The 22,644-nt window shown below is 38.7% G+C and overlaps 4 protein-coding genes across 4 annotated transcripts; 3 read left to right on the forward strand and 1 right to left on the reverse strand.

Moving 5' to 3' along the window:
* The first annotated feature begins 994 nt into the window (after window positions 1-994).
* On the forward strand, window positions 995-5,163 carry LOC145891360 (uncharacterized). Its single transcript, XM_082981924.1, has 5 exons — window positions 995-1,072; window positions 4,251-4,286; window positions 4,389-4,557; window positions 4,642-4,866; window positions 4,982-5,163. Exons 1-5 carry the CDS (start codon window positions 995-997, stop codon window positions 5,161-5,163), a joined length of 690 nt encoding a protein of 229 aa, XP_082838050.1.
* A 1,800-nt stretch (window positions 5,164-6,963) lies between these two features.
* Window positions 6,964-13,711, forward strand: LOC145894810 (phospholipid phosphatase 1-like). The gene is made up of 7 exons (XM_082983461.1): window positions 6,964-7,149; window positions 7,263-7,420; window positions 7,541-7,637; window positions 7,752-7,968; window positions 8,240-8,297; window positions 8,504-8,680; window positions 12,945-13,711. The coding sequence occupies exons 1-7, from the start codon at window positions 7,086-7,088 to the stop codon at window positions 13,095-13,097; spliced, it is 924 nt and encodes a 307-aa protein (XP_082839587.1). The 5' UTR covers window positions 6,964-7,085; the 3' UTR covers window positions 13,098-13,711.
* A 341-nt stretch (window positions 13,712-14,052) lies between these two features.
* On the reverse strand, window positions 14,053-15,955 carry LOC145891376 (adenosine receptor A2b-like). Its single transcript, XM_082981925.1, has 5 exons — window positions 15,449-15,955; window positions 15,093-15,267; window positions 14,862-15,005; window positions 14,435-14,603; window positions 14,053-14,239 (listed from the first exon to the last, which is right to left on the reverse strand). The coding sequence occupies exons 1-5, from the start codon at window positions 15,953-15,955 to the stop codon at window positions 14,053-14,055; spliced, it is 1,182 nt and encodes a 393-aa protein (XP_082838051.1).
* Window positions 15,956-18,630: 2,675 nt separating this feature from the next.
* Window positions 18,631-22,579, forward strand: LOC145901777 (DNA repair protein XRCC1-like). The gene is made up of 14 exons (XM_082989561.1): window positions 18,631-18,745; window positions 18,968-19,162; window positions 19,286-19,444; window positions 19,683-19,757; window positions 19,884-20,013; window positions 20,069-20,142; window positions 20,266-20,311; window positions 20,566-20,616; window positions 20,766-20,910; window positions 21,003-21,178; window positions 21,343-21,433; window positions 21,548-21,654; window positions 21,737-21,848; window positions 22,164-22,579. Exons 1-14 carry the CDS (start codon window positions 18,695-18,697, stop codon window positions 22,348-22,350), a joined length of 1,599 nt encoding a protein of 532 aa, XP_082845687.1. The 5' UTR covers window positions 18,631-18,694; the 3' UTR covers window positions 22,351-22,579.
* Window positions 22,580-22,644: the final 65 nt, after the last annotated feature.

The raw sequence follows: 22,644 nt of genomic DNA on the forward strand, positions 1-22,644 counted from the left end.
CGTGCCAATTGTCAAGTTGCTGATGTCGCTCATTTTTAACCACGCGCGTTTCGAGATAATAACAAGGTTATTAAAGGTCAACAAATGTATGGAGAAAGTGTTCACGATCGCCCAACGCACATTCGTTATTAACGTGACTTTCGAAATTATGCTAGCAAATGTTAAGTCATTCTGTTCCGGTGCAAATTCCTCATCCACAAAGCTTGTTTAAGGCGGTCCAAAAACCGCATTTAATTTGATTATGAGTTCAATGCCAGCCGATAAAAACATACTTAAGCAAGATCATTTTACAATTTTGTCGCACTGATAACACTCAACAATAATTCCATAGTTGGGACAGCAACATTGTGACGCAACATTTCGATTTTTACGACTTTCTTTTAAATGTGGCAAATGTTAAAACAGAATGCACATCTACTAACGTAGGAAGCACGGAAAATTTCCTCAGGCTTGGCTAAATTATCTCATTCCCGTCAACATGGGACGTAAGCTATTGGCACGTACGGCATCAATCTAATTGTAACCACACAATGTATGCCTATTGTTACGTAATTAAGGTCACGAACACGGTAATTATTGGCAACAATAACGCAAACACGTGGGACAACGTAACCATGAGGAGCGGGTGAATGGTTTTGGAAATTAAGAGAAAGGGGCAATTGTTATTGAAGAAATTTGTGGGATAGCTTCATGTCGTAATTACGAACAAAACGCATATAAATCCCGAACCAACTGTGGCTGAGGCAAAGCGATTGAATGCTGGATATGTCACTAAAGTCAGGATTAAGGAAATAGTTACAGGATTCAGGCAGAAATATAACTTTCTATATAAACAACAGTTACTTCAAAAGATTGTGTCGACCTCGCAATGGGAAATGGTTTGAACGAATATTGAGAATTCCGTATCGGCAAAACTAGGACATTTTTACAATTATCTCGTTCTTGTTTCATCTTCAGAAAGTTAACAAGAAATATTGCATTACCACTTAAAAACATGATTGTCCTGACTCACCTAATTTGTTTGCTGGTGACGTGTATACACGTGACGTCATCGATGACAGTCATGGACTACGCGAAGGAACTCGACGAAGGAATGGACAGGGAGGTAATATCCTGAAACCATAATATTTATCTGTGACGAAATAAGAACCATTATTCTAACAAGTGAGCATCCGAAAAGTATCACAAATGAAATTCCAACAAAGAATAGCTTGGATTAATCGGAACTTTATTTACAGTACACGCCCATTACGTCATCAAAATGTCGATTCTCGCCACGTCACAGACGAATGAAATCGTGTATGATTTCTGTGAATGAACCTCGAAAACTAAGGATGTATTCTGACCAATATTTGAACTATGGAATCAACAGATGGGAGAACCAACGTCTCGATTCGCTCGAAGGTTCGTAAACATTCTACGTACAACTTTCAAACAGTGTTCATTTCTCAGTTACTTTTTCTTCATTCCCAACCACCCTTTTGGAAAGGGTGGGTTTTACCTTAACATTAACCCCAATTGATTACAGGGGAAATAATGATTTCACAGCGGATAAACGGCTCTCTTGCTTATAAATCGCATGGTAACCGGGTCACAGTTTTAAACACAGCTTCTTTGTCAACAGGCAAAGGCGAAAGGACGGTGTCGACAATTTCCAACCTACTCAGGTTTTACCGACGTTCGAACACAAGGACGCGCGATTATGACGATGACAGAAAGCGGAGATCTGTTAATGAAGAGGAGGAAAGCCCAAAAAAGAAATATTACCACAGAGTGAAACGACGAAGCCAACTTGGTTTAAATCCATGCGCGGAAAAGAAATCTCGAAGGACGATCGTCATACACGGGATTGACGCCATTTCCGGGGAGATAGTCGAACTTCTCCACAACCCAGGTATAAACTGGTAACATTTGATATTTTATATTGTTTTACTCAAGTTGAAAGTTAAATGGAGAGAGTACAGCCTACATCAGTTGACTAAAAACTACAAGGAATATTGCAACACACATCCATTAAAAACTAACCGCGCCGTTTCTGTTTGCAGACCATAACATGTTCCAAACGTACTACACGAAGAGATGCAAACGTTCGTCTTTCTACAACATGAAGTGTGAGCCGCAATACATTAAGTTCGACACGGCCGTGTTCATTAAAGGAACACTAGACGTTCATGTTCGGCCTGTTCAAATCCCAACCAACTGTGCTCTGAGCTTTTAACTACCACCACCGCTTGGTCTGCGATTCACAGCGTGATTGGTTGAAGAAACGACACGTGATGACGTCAGCGTTACGTCATCAGAAGGAGGGGCAAGAGTGTGGAAAGTTTTGGTTAATTTGAGTCGATTTCACCAAGTTTGTGTCGAAGTTATCGCTCAGAGATGCATTCGTGTTTTCGGTACTACGGTTATTTATTCCCTTCAAATGTTTATACGAATTCTTGTATGTGGATATGAAATAATTCGAAACAAGCGACCGCATGCTTTACTTGTGACCATATCTACACGAAATGCTTTACCTCACTTCATCCCAGTTAACTTAACAGCATAAAAAATATGAATGATATTAAATACATAACAACTGAAATACAAGCAAGCGTATTTAAACAATGTGAATATTCTGTGTTCTGTCTTTCTTTTACAATGAAAAAGAAACAAATTATTAATTTAAGATTTGTATATTTTGCGAGCCTGAAAACCACGCTTAGTTGTTCATGTGAATATTTATTTTTCATTTCATGAGAAAATTTTTATGGCGACAAAGTTTTTTTGCCATATTATTGTTCGTTACAATAAATCACATATTTATCCGACCTTGTAGTTTCATATAATGCTGTGTTGTTTAACGACGTTCAACCAACGCATCCTGTTATTTTCTCATTGATTATCTGGTAATTGTGGTTTTAACTGCGATTATTTGAAGTACGCCACGTACGTATGTTAATGGTGGGTGGAAATCTTACGTCAGTGCGTTGGTGTTGAACTTCTACTTGAAGCCACAAACGATTGTTCGATCATTCTACATGTTATAATTATGGAATAAACGTTCCGCGGCCTAACCGACTTACAGGAAAATCCAACCTGAGAAAGGTTGTTTAAAGTGATGAGATTTAAAAACTCAAAATGAGGCAACTTGCGTGGGAGTATTTCACTGATGGGATTAAACGCAGTTTGAATGACACGAGTTAAAAACAAATGCGAACGCATATTGTAAGGTTCCTCAAACCCAAAACAACAGTTTAAAAAAAAAACGGAACGACAAGTTTCGTTACACAACAAACATTGATCGCACCTTTTTTGAGATCACGTGAAATTCTCAAAGTGATCTCAGAATGTTTAAATGTTTGTTACTTCATCTACTAGGTTACTTTGTAACACTCAACTGGGTGGTACGCGTTGAAATTGTTCTACCTCTAAGTGGTACGAAACCACAAAAAGGTTGGGAATCACTGGTTTGGTTGTAAAAACACGTTGCAAACAGAATACTTGAAACTTATAGGCGTCCCTATACGTTCGTATGTGCCCTGGTGCCTGCACCAAATTCGTGGGGCCGGAGGATTACATTGTCAGAGCATTTGTGTAGAAAACATTACTGAGGATTCAACAATCATCCACAATAACATGAAATACTTTTCATTATTGTCTGGATATCCGAGATATGCGTGGTCGTCGTCGTGCGCAATCGTTTAATTGAAACCACGACAGCTAATGTTGGCGTCGTTCGCAACGTTTAAAGCGCCATCGCTTAAACACCCGCAAATAATTGCTACCACAGAACAAACTTAAGCTACAATTACCGATTGCTGGGAAGTTTATAAATAAGGGGGAAATTGGTCAAGCTGTCAGTTTAGGTAGCGAACTTATGAAAGCAAGGCGATATTATAGCGTTCAATGTAAGGGGTGAACTGTAGCAAATAATTCGTTAAGTTTCTTACTACTTGTAAAAATAAATTGCAAGATTTAACAACAAACAGTTGAAGTATTTTTCTTTCAGTTCAATTGACCATAAGATTTTCCAAACCAATCAAAAAATATTGCTTTGCAGGTGGCGTCGTAGCAATATAAAGATTTCTGATAATTTTCCCTTTATATTGACATCGGCATCCAACCATGAAGGTGAATAATTTTGTTTTTAAATGGAAACAAATTGTTTTTTCGTCAATGCTTATAATGCCTTACTATTATAGATGTGGAATATTTGCGTGATATTTTCTGTGCTATGGCATCTTGCATTAAGTTTAACTACTGAGCAGCTTGCGAAGGTCTTGTTTTATCAAACCGACAAAGTGGTGAGTTTTCTATTCAGTGTCAATTGTTCCTTTTGATTAAGGCAGTGGAATTGTATAACAGACATTATTTCTTATATTGATAAGAAATCTTTATTATTGTAGAAAGAACCGGTAACTAAGGACATGTGCGAAGACCGTCCTTACTTCAAGTACTTGAGAATTTGTCGATACATGGACAAGTACAAGGATACGATCAGGCGAATTTCCGATGAAGTTTTCACTTACGACGTAAATTATTGGAAGAGAGTTGAATCCGAGGACACAGTGACGAGTGAGTGAGGCGTCAATAACCCACCTTAACTCTACTATGGTTTCGCCTTTAAAAATTATACGCGCTTTATTGTTCCCTCTCCAGACACGGCGGCTGAAAAGCTGACCCAAGACCTCAACCAACTGATGTACGGATCGACATCGGGGCGACGCAAGCGTTCAGAAAATCAAAACCAAGAAAAAGCGCACAAAATTGTAAAACGGGGAATTCCCGGTAATCCGTGCCACCAGGACATCGCGCAGCGCGCGGTTCTATTGTTTGCAGTCGACCCCGATTCGGGAACACCGCTTGAGCTCTTTCACGATCCAGGTACGTAATTATTTTGCGAGGTATTATTGATATTCCTAAATAGTCACTAATATTTCGACACACCAAACAGCGTGTTTCCACTTAACGTAGTTTAACGAGTAAAGTTGTTCTACAGATGACAAGTTGTACAACACGATCTACGCCCACACCTGCATTCCCTGGCAATCTGGGAACCTACGGTGTGAGGTCCAATATTTAGAGATGCGACTCCCAGTGTTCATACCTCACGTTCCATGGCCCCACGTGGTGGTCAAACCGGTGTTGATTCCGTCTAGCTGTGCTATCAATATACGGTGATGACGAAATTAGTTTTCATGTGGAAATAGCGCTGGCACGCTCTTTACATGTAGAACTATCATATAGGGCCGCACTATGTTAAAAGGTTGTCCCACCGTATTTATCTTTTTATTTAGGATCGGAGTCTTAGAAAATACCAGCGTCTTTATTTCTAATATTTGTCTTTATTCTTAAGCTGTTGTTGGAACAGACATCTTTATTTTTAATGTTTTGTCGCGAAATGAATGACTTTTTCGCTTTCTAGCAACAAAATTTCTTTGCCATTACTAAAAAAGTTATTTCGTTTTTCGGTTTCACATCAATACCAACTCTTTAAACATAATTTACGAAATCCAAAAACAACAAAGCAAGCAAACGTAACTAATCCTAAGGATGTGCGTTCAAGTAATGCTCCGTGAGGCAGCTACCAGTTAACATCCTGCCAATTTCTGAATGCAGAACCAAAAACTTGGATGTACGTTCCTGCTTAAAACTAAAACTTTGTTTTAATGCAAACATACGAAAGTTGTGTTTATGCAACTTGAACGACTAAAATAACTTTTACTAACCGTTGCAAAAGTGAGAAAAAAAATTTTCTTTGAAGTAAGAAAAAATATAAGTCAGCAGTTGTGTTATTTAACTACTTTTTCTCAACATGTAAATTTTGTGCTGTGTTTGTTTCTGAACACTTTGCCTGTGTGTGTGCACTATTATTTGTTAATGTAGTTTATCTTGTGTGAATATAAATATATATATATATATATAACAGGATACATATTTATAGAAGCATATTTCTTTTCCCTTATCATTTTCCAAATAAAACTGAAAAATGCAGTTAGTTTGTGGTGTTTTGTAAACCTTTAAACATACAGTTTTGAAACCTCAAGTATGTCCACAACCATTCTTTAGCCAAATTGATGAAGCTTGCAGTTTAGGTTTAAATATATAAACGCAAGGCAATATTTCAGTGTTCGATGTCAAGGATGAACTATAGAAAATAATTCATTTTTTTGCTATAGTGTTTGTAAATCTTAACACATTTTACCAACCTAAATTATTTCCAGCATCCTTCTTTACCCAAATTCTGTCAAAAAACTCTCAGGCATCAGAAAACAGTTTCCACTGTCAGAATTTGATAAATCATTGCTACAGTAAAAAAGACTATTCATGTTTTGTCACAGATTTGATTAACCAGAGATTTGATGAACATTAAGTCTATAGGTAAACTTTCAGGGTAATTGTTAGTTTTAGGGCTGTGACTGATAAAACGGATCATAAGAAATACTTCTATCACAAATATTGTTTGGAATTTATTGCTTACTTAAGTAAAAAAATAATGCAAGTTACCTTTTTCCTTGTTTATAATTTGGGATTCTTCGTGAGATGTAACCATTGACAATGCACATTCTCCCTCTTTTATCCAAAAAAAAAATTAACAGAAGACTTTTTCATCGTTCAGTACTAACTTGAACTTGAGGATTTCGCCACTCCCGCCAACTGTTTTACCGCATGAGGGCAAAACACATTTGGATGTTTTAGTTTCAGAAAGGAACAATACTAAAGATTGTGGAACAGATAAAATGCAACAAGCGTTGGGGCAACGTGCTTTATTAAACATAATAAAAATAACTATCATAACACAATTTTAATTTGTTGCATCCATGCTGGGAGCAAACTTTGTTTGCTTTGACATCGGGAGTGGAGGTCACGTGCTTGCGCTTTTTTCGTCGCGTCAAATTCAGAAGGTATAAATATAACAACAAGTGCACAGAATTCGTGTTCTTCAGACGTAACAGAGCGTGAGTTTTTGTGCACTTTTGTGTTTTTATTTCTGTGGTTGTTTAACTGCCACTGTTGCTACAATCCATGCTTGTTTTTAAGCTGTGTTTGTTAGTTGATCTTTAAATGTTATTATTGTATCTGTTATTCACACCACTGAAGCAATGGATTCCAGTACCAAGAATGATCTTTTAAAAGTTTTGAGTGACTTATTCTGTTTCTTCATATGTGAGTTGACATCATGTTTTAATTCTAAAGTCTGGCACTTACATGATTTATATGTTATTGTAAATATGTAAACTTACAAAGCTTGAACCTAACATAACTTGGTTTCTTTGTAGTTATCATTCCACTCTGGGTGTACAATCTGTTAGATGTTGTACCTCTTACAATCAATGGCTACTTCTGCAGTGACACAAGCATTCGATACCCCTACCACAGTAGTACCTTGTCTTCAGCATTGCTTTTTGTATCTGGGTGTGGGATTATGTTACTAAGTGTATGTATCACTATGCACTGTATTCAGAGTTTTGGTTTAAAATTGTTCAGTGGTTTTTGATATTTGAGTAAATATGAACTTAATGTTGCACAAACATCATCAGGCTGTTGTTTGATTCAGGTCATTGTCGTGGAAACTTTGTTATACAAACGAAAAGCTCCTGTTGGCCACAAATCTTACTTTCACCCGCTTGTATGCAACATCTACAGAGCTGTTGGTAAGGTTGTAAATATATATCTGCAGTGATTGTAATCAAGCTAACAATATGTTGTTTCATCCATGTTTTAATTATTTTTTTTTAATTCTTGGTAAAATTTAACAATGCATGCAGGGTACAGCATTGTGGGTGCCTGCGTCAATCAGTTTCTCACAGACATTGGCAAACAATCTGTTGGGAGGCTTCGTCCACATTTTCTGGATTTGTGTCAACCTAGCGTCAATTGCACAAGCTCCAACCAGTACGTCTACATCGACAACTACAAGTGCATGCGTACCTCTCATCCACTCATACCTCCGCACAACTTTAATGAAAGGATGAAAGATGCAAGGTATTACTTTGAATGAATTATTCATATAACTTTGTCTTAAATGTAGAAACTAATATATTGTGATATGTTTGATAACGAAGTATGGCACAAGGTGATGAATAAAACATCAGTTAGTTGTGGCATAGGTTTACCACATAAAACACGGAAGCCTTGTATGATGTGTGCTATATTTAAAAACTTTCCAGGATGTTGAACCAAAAACCAGCTTGATCAATGAAAGTAGTGCATCCGCTTCGAACAAATTATGATTAATGACCTTGTTTTTTTGCAGAAAGTCCTTTCCATCTGGACATGCATCATTTGCTTTCTACATGGCCCTGTTTGTGGTGGTAAGTGGCATGCAGTGCAAACAGAACTCTTCAATGGTTTGCCTTTAGCTGTTTGTATTTAAATTATTCATATTAATCTTATAAACCCATGCATCTATGTGGTTATTTTACAAACAAGTGAAACAATGTCCAATGAAGTGCTTGTGATAATGTATAATTTTGATGCAAAACCTGGTTAATTGCAAACTTTATCTCCCACTGTTCAGATGTACCTGGAATACCGGATGACCTCCCAACGAACCCGGTTGGCAAGACACCTCGTTCAAACTGGAACCCTAGCGTGGGCTGTTTGGATTTGCTGCACCAGAATATTTGACTACAAACATCGCTTTGCCGATGTGTTAGCTGGAGTCCTGCTCGGCTCTACGATTGCCGCTGCAACGGTTAGTTTAAATGTTGTGAGTTGGCCGTAGTTGATCACCGGGTGTGGGATTGGTAGCTTAGTAGCAATATCACCTCCCAGGAAGTGATGGTGCATGGACAGGTAGACATGGAACGATCTTAAATAAGCGGCCTTCCGTAGCTGACCCGCAGGACTTTCCACCTACGTTTTCACACATGTTTGAGTAAAAACTGCATGATATATATTGTAACTTGCAAACGTGAAGTTTCCACCTGTGTCACGCACAACAAGTAGTGTTAGAAAAGGTCGACTTCGGAATGAAAATATTGAATGTCTTTATGTTGAAACCTCATCACGTTCAACATTCCCCTTTTTCTTTTGGAAAAAGTCTCCCTCTCTTTAACGTAAAACCTACGTGGACGAAACCGTGGTGACAAACAGTGGTGATATTTATTACCCACTATCTCCCCTGTTATCAAACCTAGATCTTCCAAAGGATCAAATAAATGTCCGTGTGGTCGTTGCCCTTTCATCTCTGTACTATGCTGTCTCTGTGAGTGTGATGGAAGTTTGTAATTAGGTTTGTGGTTGGATTTGTTAGTAATTGTCCATGCGACATTTCCATGTGCTTTAACTCCCTAATGGATTGTTATTGGTCTGGCTGGGTGGAATCGTTTGAAAGGTTTTTACTTTAAACTGAGTTCATCCCTTGGAACTGATACGGGGGCATTTTTCCCACAGCGATAAGATCAAGGCGACGACAGGCGTTCTACACGCACGGTTAAATATCAAACATGTTATTATGATTAATTAATTGCCGTCGTGTAGAGTGCCTGGGGTTGATCAAAACCACAACGACAAGCTTCGGCGCCAAACCGATGCGGCCTTCCCGCAAGTCTGCATGTTCTCTGTGACGTAACAAATCAATTATGACGGTGTTGCGGGCGAAGTTATTTTGGTGGCTTGTTGAGTAATTGTTGGATATTGTGTTACGAGGTTTGTCGCTTGTTGCAAACGCGTGCCGCGTGGCGACTATAACTTCCCGTCGGGTCGAAACCAGACCGGACGACGGTGGGAGAATTTTATATTCGTTCGTGCGAACAACCCTTGCCCAGTTCCTCCTTCCCAGTCCTACGCATTTAAAACGAACCACATTGTGTGGCAACTTTGTCATGATTTCTGTGTAAGTCTGTGTGTACTTGGGGGAACCACCCACTGCAAGGTAGGACATATTTTCCCTCGGGAAGAAATGCGGAATCCATCCGGTTGTTACGAGTCAAACAAACCATTCCCACTCACAAATATTTCCTGTAAAACTCTTAAACAAACCCTGGTATTCCCGCTGATTCACATTGTGACGTGATTACTGACGCTTTGTTACAAAACAAAATGATGATTAAGAAAACGAATGGGTAATGATGCGTGTCCGCTATGCGATGATCTTCTTTTCTTTATACCGGTTTAACCCCTGCAGGAACAATAAGAGCTTTAAAATACTTGATAATCGCTCAAGTTTTGGTGTTAAACTAAATTAAGCGTATTTATGTGCGTTGCGCTTGTATGGAAGTAAGAAATCAAATCCAAACTTGAAATGCGTTACCTTCCCACCACTACTTTTGCTTGGGAAACTTTGTTTCTGCCTTCGTTACCGACCCATTGTACATGAATATCTGACTTACTATTCCTGCCTTATTCATATTGTGTTAATATGTGTGGTGAGATTGAAACTAATTGTGAACCTGGCAGTCTCACAAATGCGCCCGACTATAATATTGACTCGTACATGGAGCATGGGGGCGTGAATTACGTCATATTCTATGGGTTGGTGGGAAGTTGTCGAGAACTTTGGTAGTTCCATTTTATTCATTACACACAATGGTCATTGTGTTCATATAGATAAGCAACTTCCGCTTTCACCAGCTAGCAATGTTGAGTAATTTGCATTTTCAGCACTTTTCACCCAAATCACATTTCATTAAAATTAATTTCGAGTATAAAACCAACGCGCAAATTGGAATCCAAATAAGGTATTGTGTGTTTTAGGTGTTTATGTTTGTTCGTTCCAACGAAAAGTCGAAGGAGAATGCAGAGAACTTGAAAAGTACTCCACAAGAACGCATAAGACTTTATTCAGAAGAATAAAAACTACTGCAATAATTTAACTGTCACCGTTGCTCTGAAATAACAATTTTAATTATTGTTTGAATCGGAAAACATTTTGGAATTAGTTTGAAGTCAATCATAATTTTGAGCATTTTGTCAACTATGAAGTTTTGTCCTTGTGTGGAATATGTAAAAGTAAGGTGCCCAGCGTCAACAACTGTGAATTCCACTTGTAATGAAGCTGTGTTGTGGTAGTGAAGAATAAATTGTGGTGAAGGTAAAATATTTTACTTCCAAAATCATGCAAACGTTTGCAAAAGTGCGTTTGAGACGATGGCAGTTGTTCCGTCTCAAAATCTGGCGTCAGAATATTGAATTATTTAAACAACTGTGCACGATCTGTTTGAAGTGAAAGTTGTTTGTAACGATCAACACTTACTACGATGGATTAATGCCAGATTTGTGGCTGTACGCTTGTATCGCGTGGTTGATGTGACAACTGTGGTTTGACTGCCCGTGTACTGGTTACTGTGAAAGGAAGTTTGCATCAATTCGTGGAAATGGCTACTGGTAACCCCTCCTTCCCCCCCCTCAGCATCACACTGGACACCTTTAGGTTTGCAAATATCCTCATCCGGTCGTGTTTGTTTGTCTACAACCCAAGTTAATAAAGGAGGGTAACCTCAACTTTTGTGACGTAATACCGACGTCACTATTACAGTGAGTGGATATTTGTGTGCGAAAAGCGCCTGGCGCTACATTGTAAGATTTTTGTTCCTGTCAAGGCGCCTACACATTTATGTAGGTGTTGCAGATTTACCTATTTTTTACACCCAGAAATATGGATAATTGTAACATTGATAGATTAGTTCAGTCAGCGGACAAATGGGAACTATTTGTTTGTTGTTGGTTGTATGGAAGAAGTTGGGTTAACGTACAGGACACGGTATTTCATCAAAACGTTTTCAACTAATTGTGATGACGTTTGTGGTTAACGTGCGCACCCATCCATCACACACCTATGTGATGCAACAATGAACTGTTTGACGTTTGTTTACGTAACACATCCCATTAGGACGTCATAAATCTTGTTTGTTTTCTGTTGCTTTTACCACGCCCTGCTTGACATTGTCCCAATATTGCCGCCTTTGTCAAACTGATTGATTGATAAAAACAAGTTGTACAAAATAGCTTTAAATTATTTGAATAAAATAGCTTTCCGGGCTTGAATGAATATAACTCACAAGTATAATTACACAGTGTAACTTTTGCACGAGAAAATAAGTTTTTGTAAACGTTTTTACAATTTGTCGAGCCACAAAATGTTTTGTTTGAAGTTTGTTGGAAAGTTAAAAACTCCACTGTACAAGTGTTGGTGTACTAATGGCGCCACCGACCGACCGATTAAAATTCGGAATGAGACACGACGGAGCCTTAGATTAGCTCCTTAATCAATCCAGCCCACAATGCGGTCGCATTCACCTTTTACGCGATCCCTGAACTGGTTGCCGGGTTTTGTGACAACTTAAATTGTGGGGTTTGGATATCGTGTTTAGGACAAATATGGGTCTACCCTGCTGGCTTGATGTTTTAAAGTTTAAGCCGACAGAAATTGTCCCGGTTGCCTCTGGTATAGGTTTCAAATCCCACGGGTTACAGTACTTCTGTGGCTTGGTATTGCTTGTAATGGAGTTGACATTTCTACACGCGTCCAGATGATGGCGAGATTCTGTGAAATGTGGAAAGTTTACAGTGGAAATAACTTGGTTTTCTTGTTGCAATTCAACTGGATATTTTAATATTCTAGTAAAGTTCAAACCAACATGTTCTGGATTCGAATTGTTTGGACAAATTGACTCAGCACTGAAATCATAAAGATCATATGCATCCGAACCGTGATGAAATAAATTTTAAAATTCCTGTGAAAGTAGAATGTGGTGCGTGCGGATGCTTGCCAGACACCCAGTACACGCCTTATTAACTAACAAGCCCTTGTATCCTGCCAAAATCCCATGCAGTATCGAGTTTCCCTTCAATCTTGTTAAATCCCCACCAGTCAGACGCCTTCTTGTTTACGTCTTGCACCTGTCCGTCACGCTTGACTGACTTCTATCCCACAATGGCTGACGTAATTTTTTTGCCTTTTTTCTTTACAAATTTTCTTTACTTTTTTTACAAATATTCCCTTATTTTATTTAAAGGTTTTTGCCTTCTTGATGTCGGTTAAAAAAACCCAACCCATGCAGTACAAAGATCCGGAATTAAACGGAGCCACTATGAGACCTCAAGGTTACATTGTCCCACCCGCCAACGACGAAAGCTCCCTGACCAACCTCAAAGAAGGCGAACATTGAAATGTGACGTCACGAACCTGCCGTGACGTCACTGTTGCGGAAATATTTGATCAAAAGTGTAGAAAAACATATTGCAAATATTTGGTGGTTTTATGCGAATTATTATCGAATATTTCAACGAATAAATCTATTTTCTGTTTAAAGTTTCCAAAATATCGCGGTTATGATTCCGAGGTAACTTCCACACCAAAGTTCTAAACACTTTGCGCATGTGATTCCCACTTCTGACATCATATACTTTTATGACATAATCATCCTCTTTATAACGTAATCATCCTCGTTATGACGTAATCACCCTCGCCACCGTGTGGACACAATAGGAAGACTATTCTTCACTATAATAATACTACATCGTAGTTATTATGTCATAATCAAATGCATTGATTGTTTGTTACACATTGGTAACTCGTTATTTTATATTCTTGCATTCTCCTCCATTCTATTATACGAACTGTATCTGTTGCGTCACAATCTTCACCCCAATTAAAGAATGCGGGACAAAGAAAGAGACGCGAACCGCTTTTCTTCAGTATTTTGTCATAAACAATATTGTGACGTTTTTATTGTGAATAAAACAGTTTGTACAATTTGAACCCAAGCTCATTTTGTGTCTAAACATTTCGGTACCTTAATATCGCACAAAGGCTAAAACGTTTCTGCGTTTATTTTTTATTTAAATTTTACGTGTTCGGTTGCACCAAGAACTTGGAATCAACTTCATGACAAGAATAAAATAAATGTGCTTGGCCGTTTGGTCAGCAAAGTCGTCCTATAGTCACACCAGCTGCACTGATGAGACCTTTTGGGTCAAACAGTGGCCATCTGTCTGCAGCTTATACACAATTCATATTATTGGCTCCACTTTGCTTATCTTAAGCCGAAAATATTTTGTGAAAAGGCGGCAACTGTTTGACTTTTGTCACAGCACACCAATGGCACATAGTGACCGCGTTGCCTAGCAACATTGAACGTCGGTTGCGTGGCAACGGCGCACGCGCGTCAACATCTTTTTCAGCTCCATCCTGAAGAACTTGTTGCGGAGATTGTAAATAACAAAGTTGCTCAAACTGTTTAAGAAGAGGAGCTCAACCGAAACCAGATAGAGCACAGGGTTGCAACCACGTGATTGTGACGTCATGTCCCTGTAACACGTCACAGTAAGTTGGGCTCAGATAAAGGGCGTTTGTGTCGTCACAAGGTAAGATTTCTGATGATCCGACATTATTAACACATCTGGAAATCGTGCTTGAGGTTTTAACAACACTTGGTGGCCAAGAGGATTTTAGCTACTTTGCTAGCAAAGGGCTACGTTCAGGCTTAACATAGGCTCGTCTTACCCTAGGTTATGCTGAGACAACACGAGGTTTTCCATCTGGGCAGCAAGGAAAGGTAAAACACATACAGTGAAAACCGCGACCATAATAAAAATTGTCAACGTCACGCGCTCCACTTCCTTGTTTAGGGGTTGTCCCGCCGGCGATGACGTATTTGACACAGTTGTGTTGTCTACAGAGAAGAATTTGGTTAGACGCAGAACTGAAACTTTGGTTTTGAATTGGAGATTTCTGCATGTGAAATTACCGATATACAAAATTGTGTAGCGCAAAAAAAACTTTTGAAAAAGTGAGTTTTGTGTTTTTAGCAAAAAGTAGCGATCACTGCCCGTTTGACAATAAGGCACACATAACAACCATTCCATCCTAAATATAAATACAACTAGACGAAATTGTAACAGCTAACAACCTATATTGTGACGTCACTTACCGCTGGAAGACTTAGAAGCAATATTGCAAGGTGTCATTCTATCGTAAACGAACTTGATCCACGTGATTGTCGTTATAGCAACCACAATTACATATGGCAAAATAAATATCAAAACCAAAAAGAAAACGCCATGAACGCTGGTTCCTGGAACAAAAACAAATGACGTCATTGTTACAAAAATCATTCTTTATGAAATGACGTCACTGCATTATGACGTTTGAAGGTTTTTACCAGTAGGTGTGTGTTTGAAGTCTGGTTTGATTGTGAGCATCCGACTCATCGTCATGTAATCAAGTTGGTACGCAAAGCGCGTAGCGTCACCTAGCGGCATGATTGAAACAAAAACTGCCAAAACCCAGGTGGCAGCAACGAGTATTTTTGCTCGACGTTTGGTCATCAAAGGTCCCTGGAACACAATTTGGGGTTTGTGAAATTTAATTAAGATATCAACATTGGCTGTAGAATATAGACAAACATTTTATCCCGGTCGTTACTTCTGCCATCTTTTAATATAATCAGAAATGTTTAAGCTCCACAGCGCCCTCTACATGTTGATGAAATATAATTGCTATGTAACTTATTAAAACCTGGGAATATTTGAAAGGCCACAGAACAGCCAGCATCCTGTCAATGGCAAGAAGCATAAGCGAAAGCAGGGAAGCGAATATACAGATTGTGAAGAGCATTCCGAGGCTGATGCTCCACGCTGTGTTCTGAGTACTTCTGAAATAATCCAAATGATTCCGACCCAAAGATTTAAACATGACGTAACCCTTGCTACAAGAAGCGCTCGGGAGGACAATAGCGCCCACTAGTAAGTCTGATGCCGCCAGAGATGTTTTAAAAACTCCCTGAGGATTACGAAAGCACGGTGACGTATTCATGATGTAAAGAATGAGGGTATTCCCCGCGATGATGCAGGCTGATAGGAAGAGTTCGAGGCAGACAGTGATGAGGACTGCAGTGTCGTTGCAAGCTGGATCGGCTGCCAGGGAGGAGTTTGTGACATAATCCCATGAGTGGATGCTCGGGGAGCAGAACGCGATGGAACCACAAGTAAAATTCGCACTGAACACGAATCTCTTGCTCCGCATATCCGGGTCGGCACAGTGATGGCTTGTTGCAATTCTCTCAATCCGTTTTTCATTAAAATTTTCAGTTCATTTTCTCATCACGTCAATTTTACACTTTCATTGATAAATTCTGAAACAAACAAAAACAAATTGAAACTTCCTCTCTTTGCTGGTCGTCAATCAATCGAAAAACCACAGTAACTGCCTGCATCCGGCCGTAACAAGGAAGCTCATCTCTCACATCTGCTCGTACGACTGACTAACGGCCTCCTGCTATAGAAGCCACCACATGTTAAGCTTTTCCCCCTGCATCCACCTCCCCCCTCCCCCCAACCCCGGCATTGTCGCGTTGACAAACGATGGGAAGGAAATGAGTTGAGTCACGTGATTCAGTCACCTGTTTTCTTCAGGGTGACGTCATCTTTTGTGTAACCTGTTTTAGCGCGGGTTTTCGAAATTTAGTTTCTCAAATCGAGTTTTACAAGATTGTTAACCCCAGGGGTAACTGAGGTACTCCAATCTACCCAACGTGATAAACTTATTCGGGTTTCGAGCTTTAACGTTTAGATAAACCGTTCTTTGCAAAATTTGAGCAACGTCCCATTATATAACAATCATCTCGCTGGACATTGCTCTGATTGATCCTTAGGAAATCAAGCAGCAAAATATCTTTCCAATCTTCATCCCTTTGCTCAAATCCGTACACATGTCTACAAACCTATAAATTACCACGTACCACCCCAGGCCTGTATGTGGACACCAATATGACAGTGTGAATACAAACTTCACTTTAATGGACGACCAAACCACAACTTCCCCTGCGTATACGAACTTCCACCAACCTTACATCAGTAAAAAGTCTCAACCACTATTATCGCACGCTGGCGTCACTCCCAGCACGTATACAGTTGTCATTTACACCCTACTTACGTCAGTCGGCCGCCTGCAATACGAAGTTGTCAGTCGTAATTGACATTGTGTGACTTATATTGTTGCTATTTATATTGATGGAAAATTTAAAACTGCTATTTTTGTTGCTGATTTAAAATTAAAATTAACGTTGTTCAAACTGGGGGTTGACGGATGTCACGTTATAATTTATGATTACGCTGTTTTATTTAAAGTTAGTAAAACTTGGCATTGAGCAGATTATTAAATTTAATTGCAATAAAAACTTGTGATCTTTTAAACGAAAGCCAAAGATATGAAGAATTGACAGTCTGTGAGTCAGTTACCAGACTTGCGCTAAAGATGGACGCCGTCCTGTCCCAAACATTTAAATAAGACGCCCGGTAATTTGATGGCTTCGGCTTCCATAAAAACAAATTACTTTCAAGTTTAAATAACATTTACACACGATTTATGATCATTTGTTGAGTGTATTCCCTGTGTCTTGGTGTTGAATACAATTACGTCTCAGCATTCCACACCCCGTCATTAATGCCATTGTTCAACAGTGAAATCGCAATTATTAGTGTTTCCTGCTTTTCGTGCTTTACTGTTTTTGAAGGCGTTGCCAATTAAACGGTGTCTTTAAGTAAGGAGTACCCAATTATGTTTGAGCCCGAGGCAAATCTGCGTCTCCTCGTGCATCAGAAGCTCCAGAGACAAAACTGTCCCCGGCATTCTTCCGTCCATTCTTCGACTCTTTTTTAGTGTAAAAATATTGACAAATTGTAAAAAGTTGAAATGCGAACAAAACTTTGTGTCGAAAAAGTTTTCTTCACTGATCCAAATCACCCACTGGATAAAACTATGCATAACTTCTGTGCTAATATGGGGTGTTTCCCCATCAACGAAACATTTATGCATAATTGAAAAAATCAAATCTGCAAAAATGCCTGAATCTCTGAAACACCCGACCACGCCTCACAACATAGATATGATCACTCGTGCTTTTGTTCTCAACCGGATAGACTTAATGAGTCACCAAATCTGCACTTAGGCGACCGACTTCACCGCAGAAACTTCTCAAACATTTCCATAATTTTATTCAAGCAAAACTTCAACAACTTTTTCCAGTTCAACCACTTTCTGAATCTCAATGCAAACCTCGTCAACCCCGGAACCAAATAGCAAAGTCTTCGAAGCAAAGTGGAAACGTGCAGCAAGAGGGTCGGTATTAATTCCAGACGGTTCAATGTCACGTCGACGCCAAGTTAGTTCTAATTGCGGGCTGATACACTGGTAATTATTCAAGTTAATTGATTGAAGCGTTCTGTACTTTTCGTATTTTTTTTGTATTATTGCTCGCAAATATTATTATTAAGGGCATTTCTTATATTTAAATATAAATTTAAGATACTGTACAACAGTATGGTTCTTGGCTGTTAAAGACCACACTTGGCCACCCTGGATTGGTTTGCGCCACAATACAAGCAAAACTGAAACAACACTACAAGGCAAATGTACAACAAGACCTGTCTACGTGAACAAATTGCATTAACTTGGGGCTGAATGCCCGAAACCTCCTTACAAAAGGCTTTTGGTTCCTGGCGTGGTTTGTTTTTAATTAATGCCGACGATAAATTTAATTAATTTGCCTGTTTAATTTCATAACAACACCTGTCCAAACTTTCATGAATTATTTATATTGGCTGTCCAAACACGATTCAACCTTTCGGGGTGAAAAAGAATAAGATGTTTGTGAAATCAATCATGCGTTTCATTTCCAATGCTTTTCAAATTTGCAAACACTTAATTACGTCATCATTCGTGAAAAGGTATGATGGAAGAATCTGCTTCGACAACGGTTTAAAAATGCCGGTGATTGGTTTTAAACATGTCATTTCATTCAGTAGCGAAGACAAGGTAATGAACAAATTTTTACTTTGATTGAAAATCGGTTGTTATGTCTGCACTAAGTTTCAATTAATTCGGTCAACAAGTAAAGCATACATGAATATGTTATGTTTATAAGCTTGTATGGGGCATCATGGCAAATGCATTAGAATGGTTTATTGACCTTGTGTTTGATGCTGTACACTGCACAAATTGCATCATTTTTCTCTGCAAGGCTTTTTTACTTTATAGATTCACAAAGCAGAGAATTTGTTGCACGAAAACACGCATGGAAAATGGAGGTGTGCCAAGAATGGGGAAGCTCAGGCAGTAGTTGTGTTGCAGCTTGAGAAAGCCACAAGAATCAATAGCATTGATATTGGGAATGATGGATCTGCCTTCGTGGAGGTTCTTGTGGCTAGATCCGGAAATGACAAAGATTATCAGGTTTGAAGAGGACCTTTGTAACTTGTTAATAAGCTGTCATGCCTGATTGAGGTGATATAACAACCAGCACATATTAGTTTAATGACATAAGTTCATCTGCATTTCTTATTGTGATGTTTTTAGGTATTGTTGGTCGCTTCTTCCTTCATGACTCCGAGCGAGAGCAGAAGTGGTAACGGAGCAAACAAAGTCAGAATGTTTTCCAACGACCAACTTTCCACAGACATTTCCAAACAACTGTGGGATCGAGTTAAAGTCGTTTGCACTCAACCTTTCAATAAGGTGTAGAAGTATTGCAAACATTTTGTGTCAGTTCAAATAGAAATTGTATGTTAAATGTAAGAGCTCAATCAAAAGTTGTTTGTGGCAAAATTTATTTATCAAGAAATATGTATTTTTGTAAATAAGTTGAAATTGGATTAAAATATGTGATATTACTTCATGTATGAAAGATAAATTACCTTTATGTATTTTTTGTAAGGAAATGGTCTAAACAGTAACCAAATTATTTTGAACTTAGCACACGACATATGGATTGACATTTATCAATCTCCATAGCAAAGAAGTTGAAGAAAAAGACACAAAAAATGATGAGGTATAATAGACAAATGTGTGTATGTGGCTGCTAATCAACTGTTTCATGTTATTTAGTTCTTTTTCAAAAATTCTGACATATTTATATCTATTTACAAGCAAATTTATGAATATTTATTTGTTGCAGGAAATCTCCAGCACAAGTCGGACAACATTCGGCAAGTTTAGACTCAAAGCAGAAGACAAGCAAACAACGGTAAATGTCCGTAACACAACTTTAAAGCCAGAAGACACAACCAGCAAGAAGGCAAAGCAAGGTAAACAGTGTTTCCAAAAGTATTTTTTAATCACTTCGACAACCCCACTCTCCAGATCAACCAAGTTCTACAAAAATCGACAAAAATCTCGTGAAAAAAGAAATGGAAAAACAAAAGCCACCATTGCAGGTTGTGTAAAAATTAGTGGTCAAATTTGCATCTTAATTTTGACTATAAATTCATAGACATAACTTGCATTCACCCTCAAAAAGGTTTGATAGCCTTTTGTTTAATGAAAATATTTCTTTGAAGAAAAGAAAGATGGAAAGTTTCTCCAAACCAAAACATCAACAGACTGGTGAGTTTGTTAATCGGAATTGCTCTTCTGGCACTTAGTTTCTAAAGTGTTTATTTGAACACTGGGTTATGTCCTGAACCCTGAAGAAGTCTCGCCGGATGGCAGACGAAATGTTGGTTTCAAATAAACACTTTAGAAACTAAGTGCCAGAAGAGCAATTCCGATTAATTAGTATGCCTGGCAACAAAATTAGCAGTATATTGGTGAGTTTGTGTTGGTTGAAATAAACATGGGGTAACTTTATTGCTTTGCAGGTGATCAAAAAACTGGGTCAGCAAATCCAACTAAAAGAAGGAAAGTTGAAGGTGTTTAAATCCGTGTTTCTGGTGTTAACACTGTTTAGAAAGACTGATTTATTGATTTCTTTCAAAACACAAGCTATAAAGCCACCAATACCTTTGTGTCACAAAACTGATGCGACTTATTGAAAAATTTGTTGTCTTATTTACTTTAGACGTTCCATTTCATCAAACTATGAAGGATGTAGTGTTTGTGATCAGTGGTTTCCAAAATCCCAAACGATCTGAGTTACGAGATAAAGCGCTTTCCATGGGAGCAAGGTATAAGAAGGATTGGGGAGATGGATGCACTCATCTTATGTGAGTATTAAGTGTCTTCAGTAACTCTTACTCACCATCGGCCATAAAATGTTTTGACTCATAATGAAACCGCAAAATATTCCATTCACCAGTTGTGCTTTCGCGAACACCCCCAAGTTCCGACAAGTACTTGGTGACCCACATGGTCGAATCGTGCGTGCTGATTGGATAATTGATTGTGCCACACAGAAAAAGCAGTTACCATGGAAACGATACAGTATGGACCCAAATACACAAGCTGATGATGATGATGATAGTGGGAGTGATGGTATGATGTTTGGATAAATGGATTTGGCTGGAAATTATTTATTAATGTGACATGTGACAGTGCTACAATGCAGACAAAGCTATAGCAGAGAAATATCAAAACAATTGTATCACATCTCGACATATAGTGGTCCTTCTGAATGCACTGTTGCCCTATTTACACAGGTGATAAACTGCCTGCTGGGGATGACCCCTATGACGCGAGCACTGACGAAGAAGACGATGACGTCATCGACACTGACGATGAAATAGAAAGGTGACCTTGGGCACATCACCCAGCTGACGTTAATATTTGAACATTTACGATTTGAAAACCTGAATAGTTTACCAACCACTTTGCTCATGGCTCATGTGAATTTTTGCATCTCAGAGCTAAACAGGAAATTAAATCAAAGACCAAAAACTCTGGGGCGCCACCCATCGACCCTTATGACGTCAGCACCGATGAGGAGGGAGATACCTCTGTAACGTCACTAAGTATGTCACAACATTTCGGTTGTGAACTGAGCACATGTAAAACTGCAAATGGTGTACGTAGTAATCAACCCCCTGTTATCAGGTGACCTCCCCCGACTTCCCGATTATTTCAGCGGGAAAACCTTTTTCTTACATGGGGAATTCCCCCCAGAAATGGAGAGAATGTTGAGACGTCATATTGTTACTTGCGAAGGGTGAGAAACCGCGTGTTTATCAACAAACTTACATTCTAATGCCACATACAAAACAACTTCCTACGAAATCCAACGGTTCATTTTAATCTTAACTGATCAAGTCGATGATAAAATGGATTATTAACTTACAATAAAATTGCGCGGGACCGAACCCCAATAATTCATATGAAGCTTGAAATCGTGAAATGTCGTTTATGACGTCATTATATATTATAATTTAGCCCTGTAGGCAAGATTCAGCCGAATATTTCCAGTTGGCTCATCCCTAATCACAATCATGCTTTCGGTGGGAATCGAACCTTCAATTGTTTGCAGGAGTTTAGACGAATACATGACCGATGACGTCAGATACGTTGTGACGCAACAATCGTGGGATTCTACATTTGATGACGCGCTTAAGACAAACAGTTCGCTGGTATTTGTTAAACCGACTTGGGTATTCGAATGTGGCCATTCAGAGACATTGTTACCTCATACGAGGTATCTTGTGCCTTCAAATTAGGTTTTATTGCGTCATAATCACTCATTTTTTCAACTGTGTGTTGTTGAAGTCGAAAACACATTCAGTTGTTGATTTCATCGAATGTTTTTTATTGAAAATTGCCTGTTTTTGTTAAAATTGAACAAATCGAAAGGGGTAGATTTCTTTTTCGTCCAATTCCAATCAATTTTCGCGAGTTATTTTGTTTGTTGCACGAAATTCTTCACAAATTAATTTCCTTTTGTTTCCTGCTCCCAAAAACCCTTCAATAAAGAAGCAGAATTTTATTTATGTTGAAGTGAATATTCTTACGTG

This window comes from Ascidia mentula, chromosome 1 (genome assembly GCF_947561715.1).
Source record: "Ascidia mentula chromosome 1, kaAscMent1.1, whole genome shotgun sequence".
Lineage (NCBI taxonomy): Eukaryota > Metazoa > Chordata > Ascidiacea > Phlebobranchia > Ascidiidae > Ascidia > Ascidia mentula.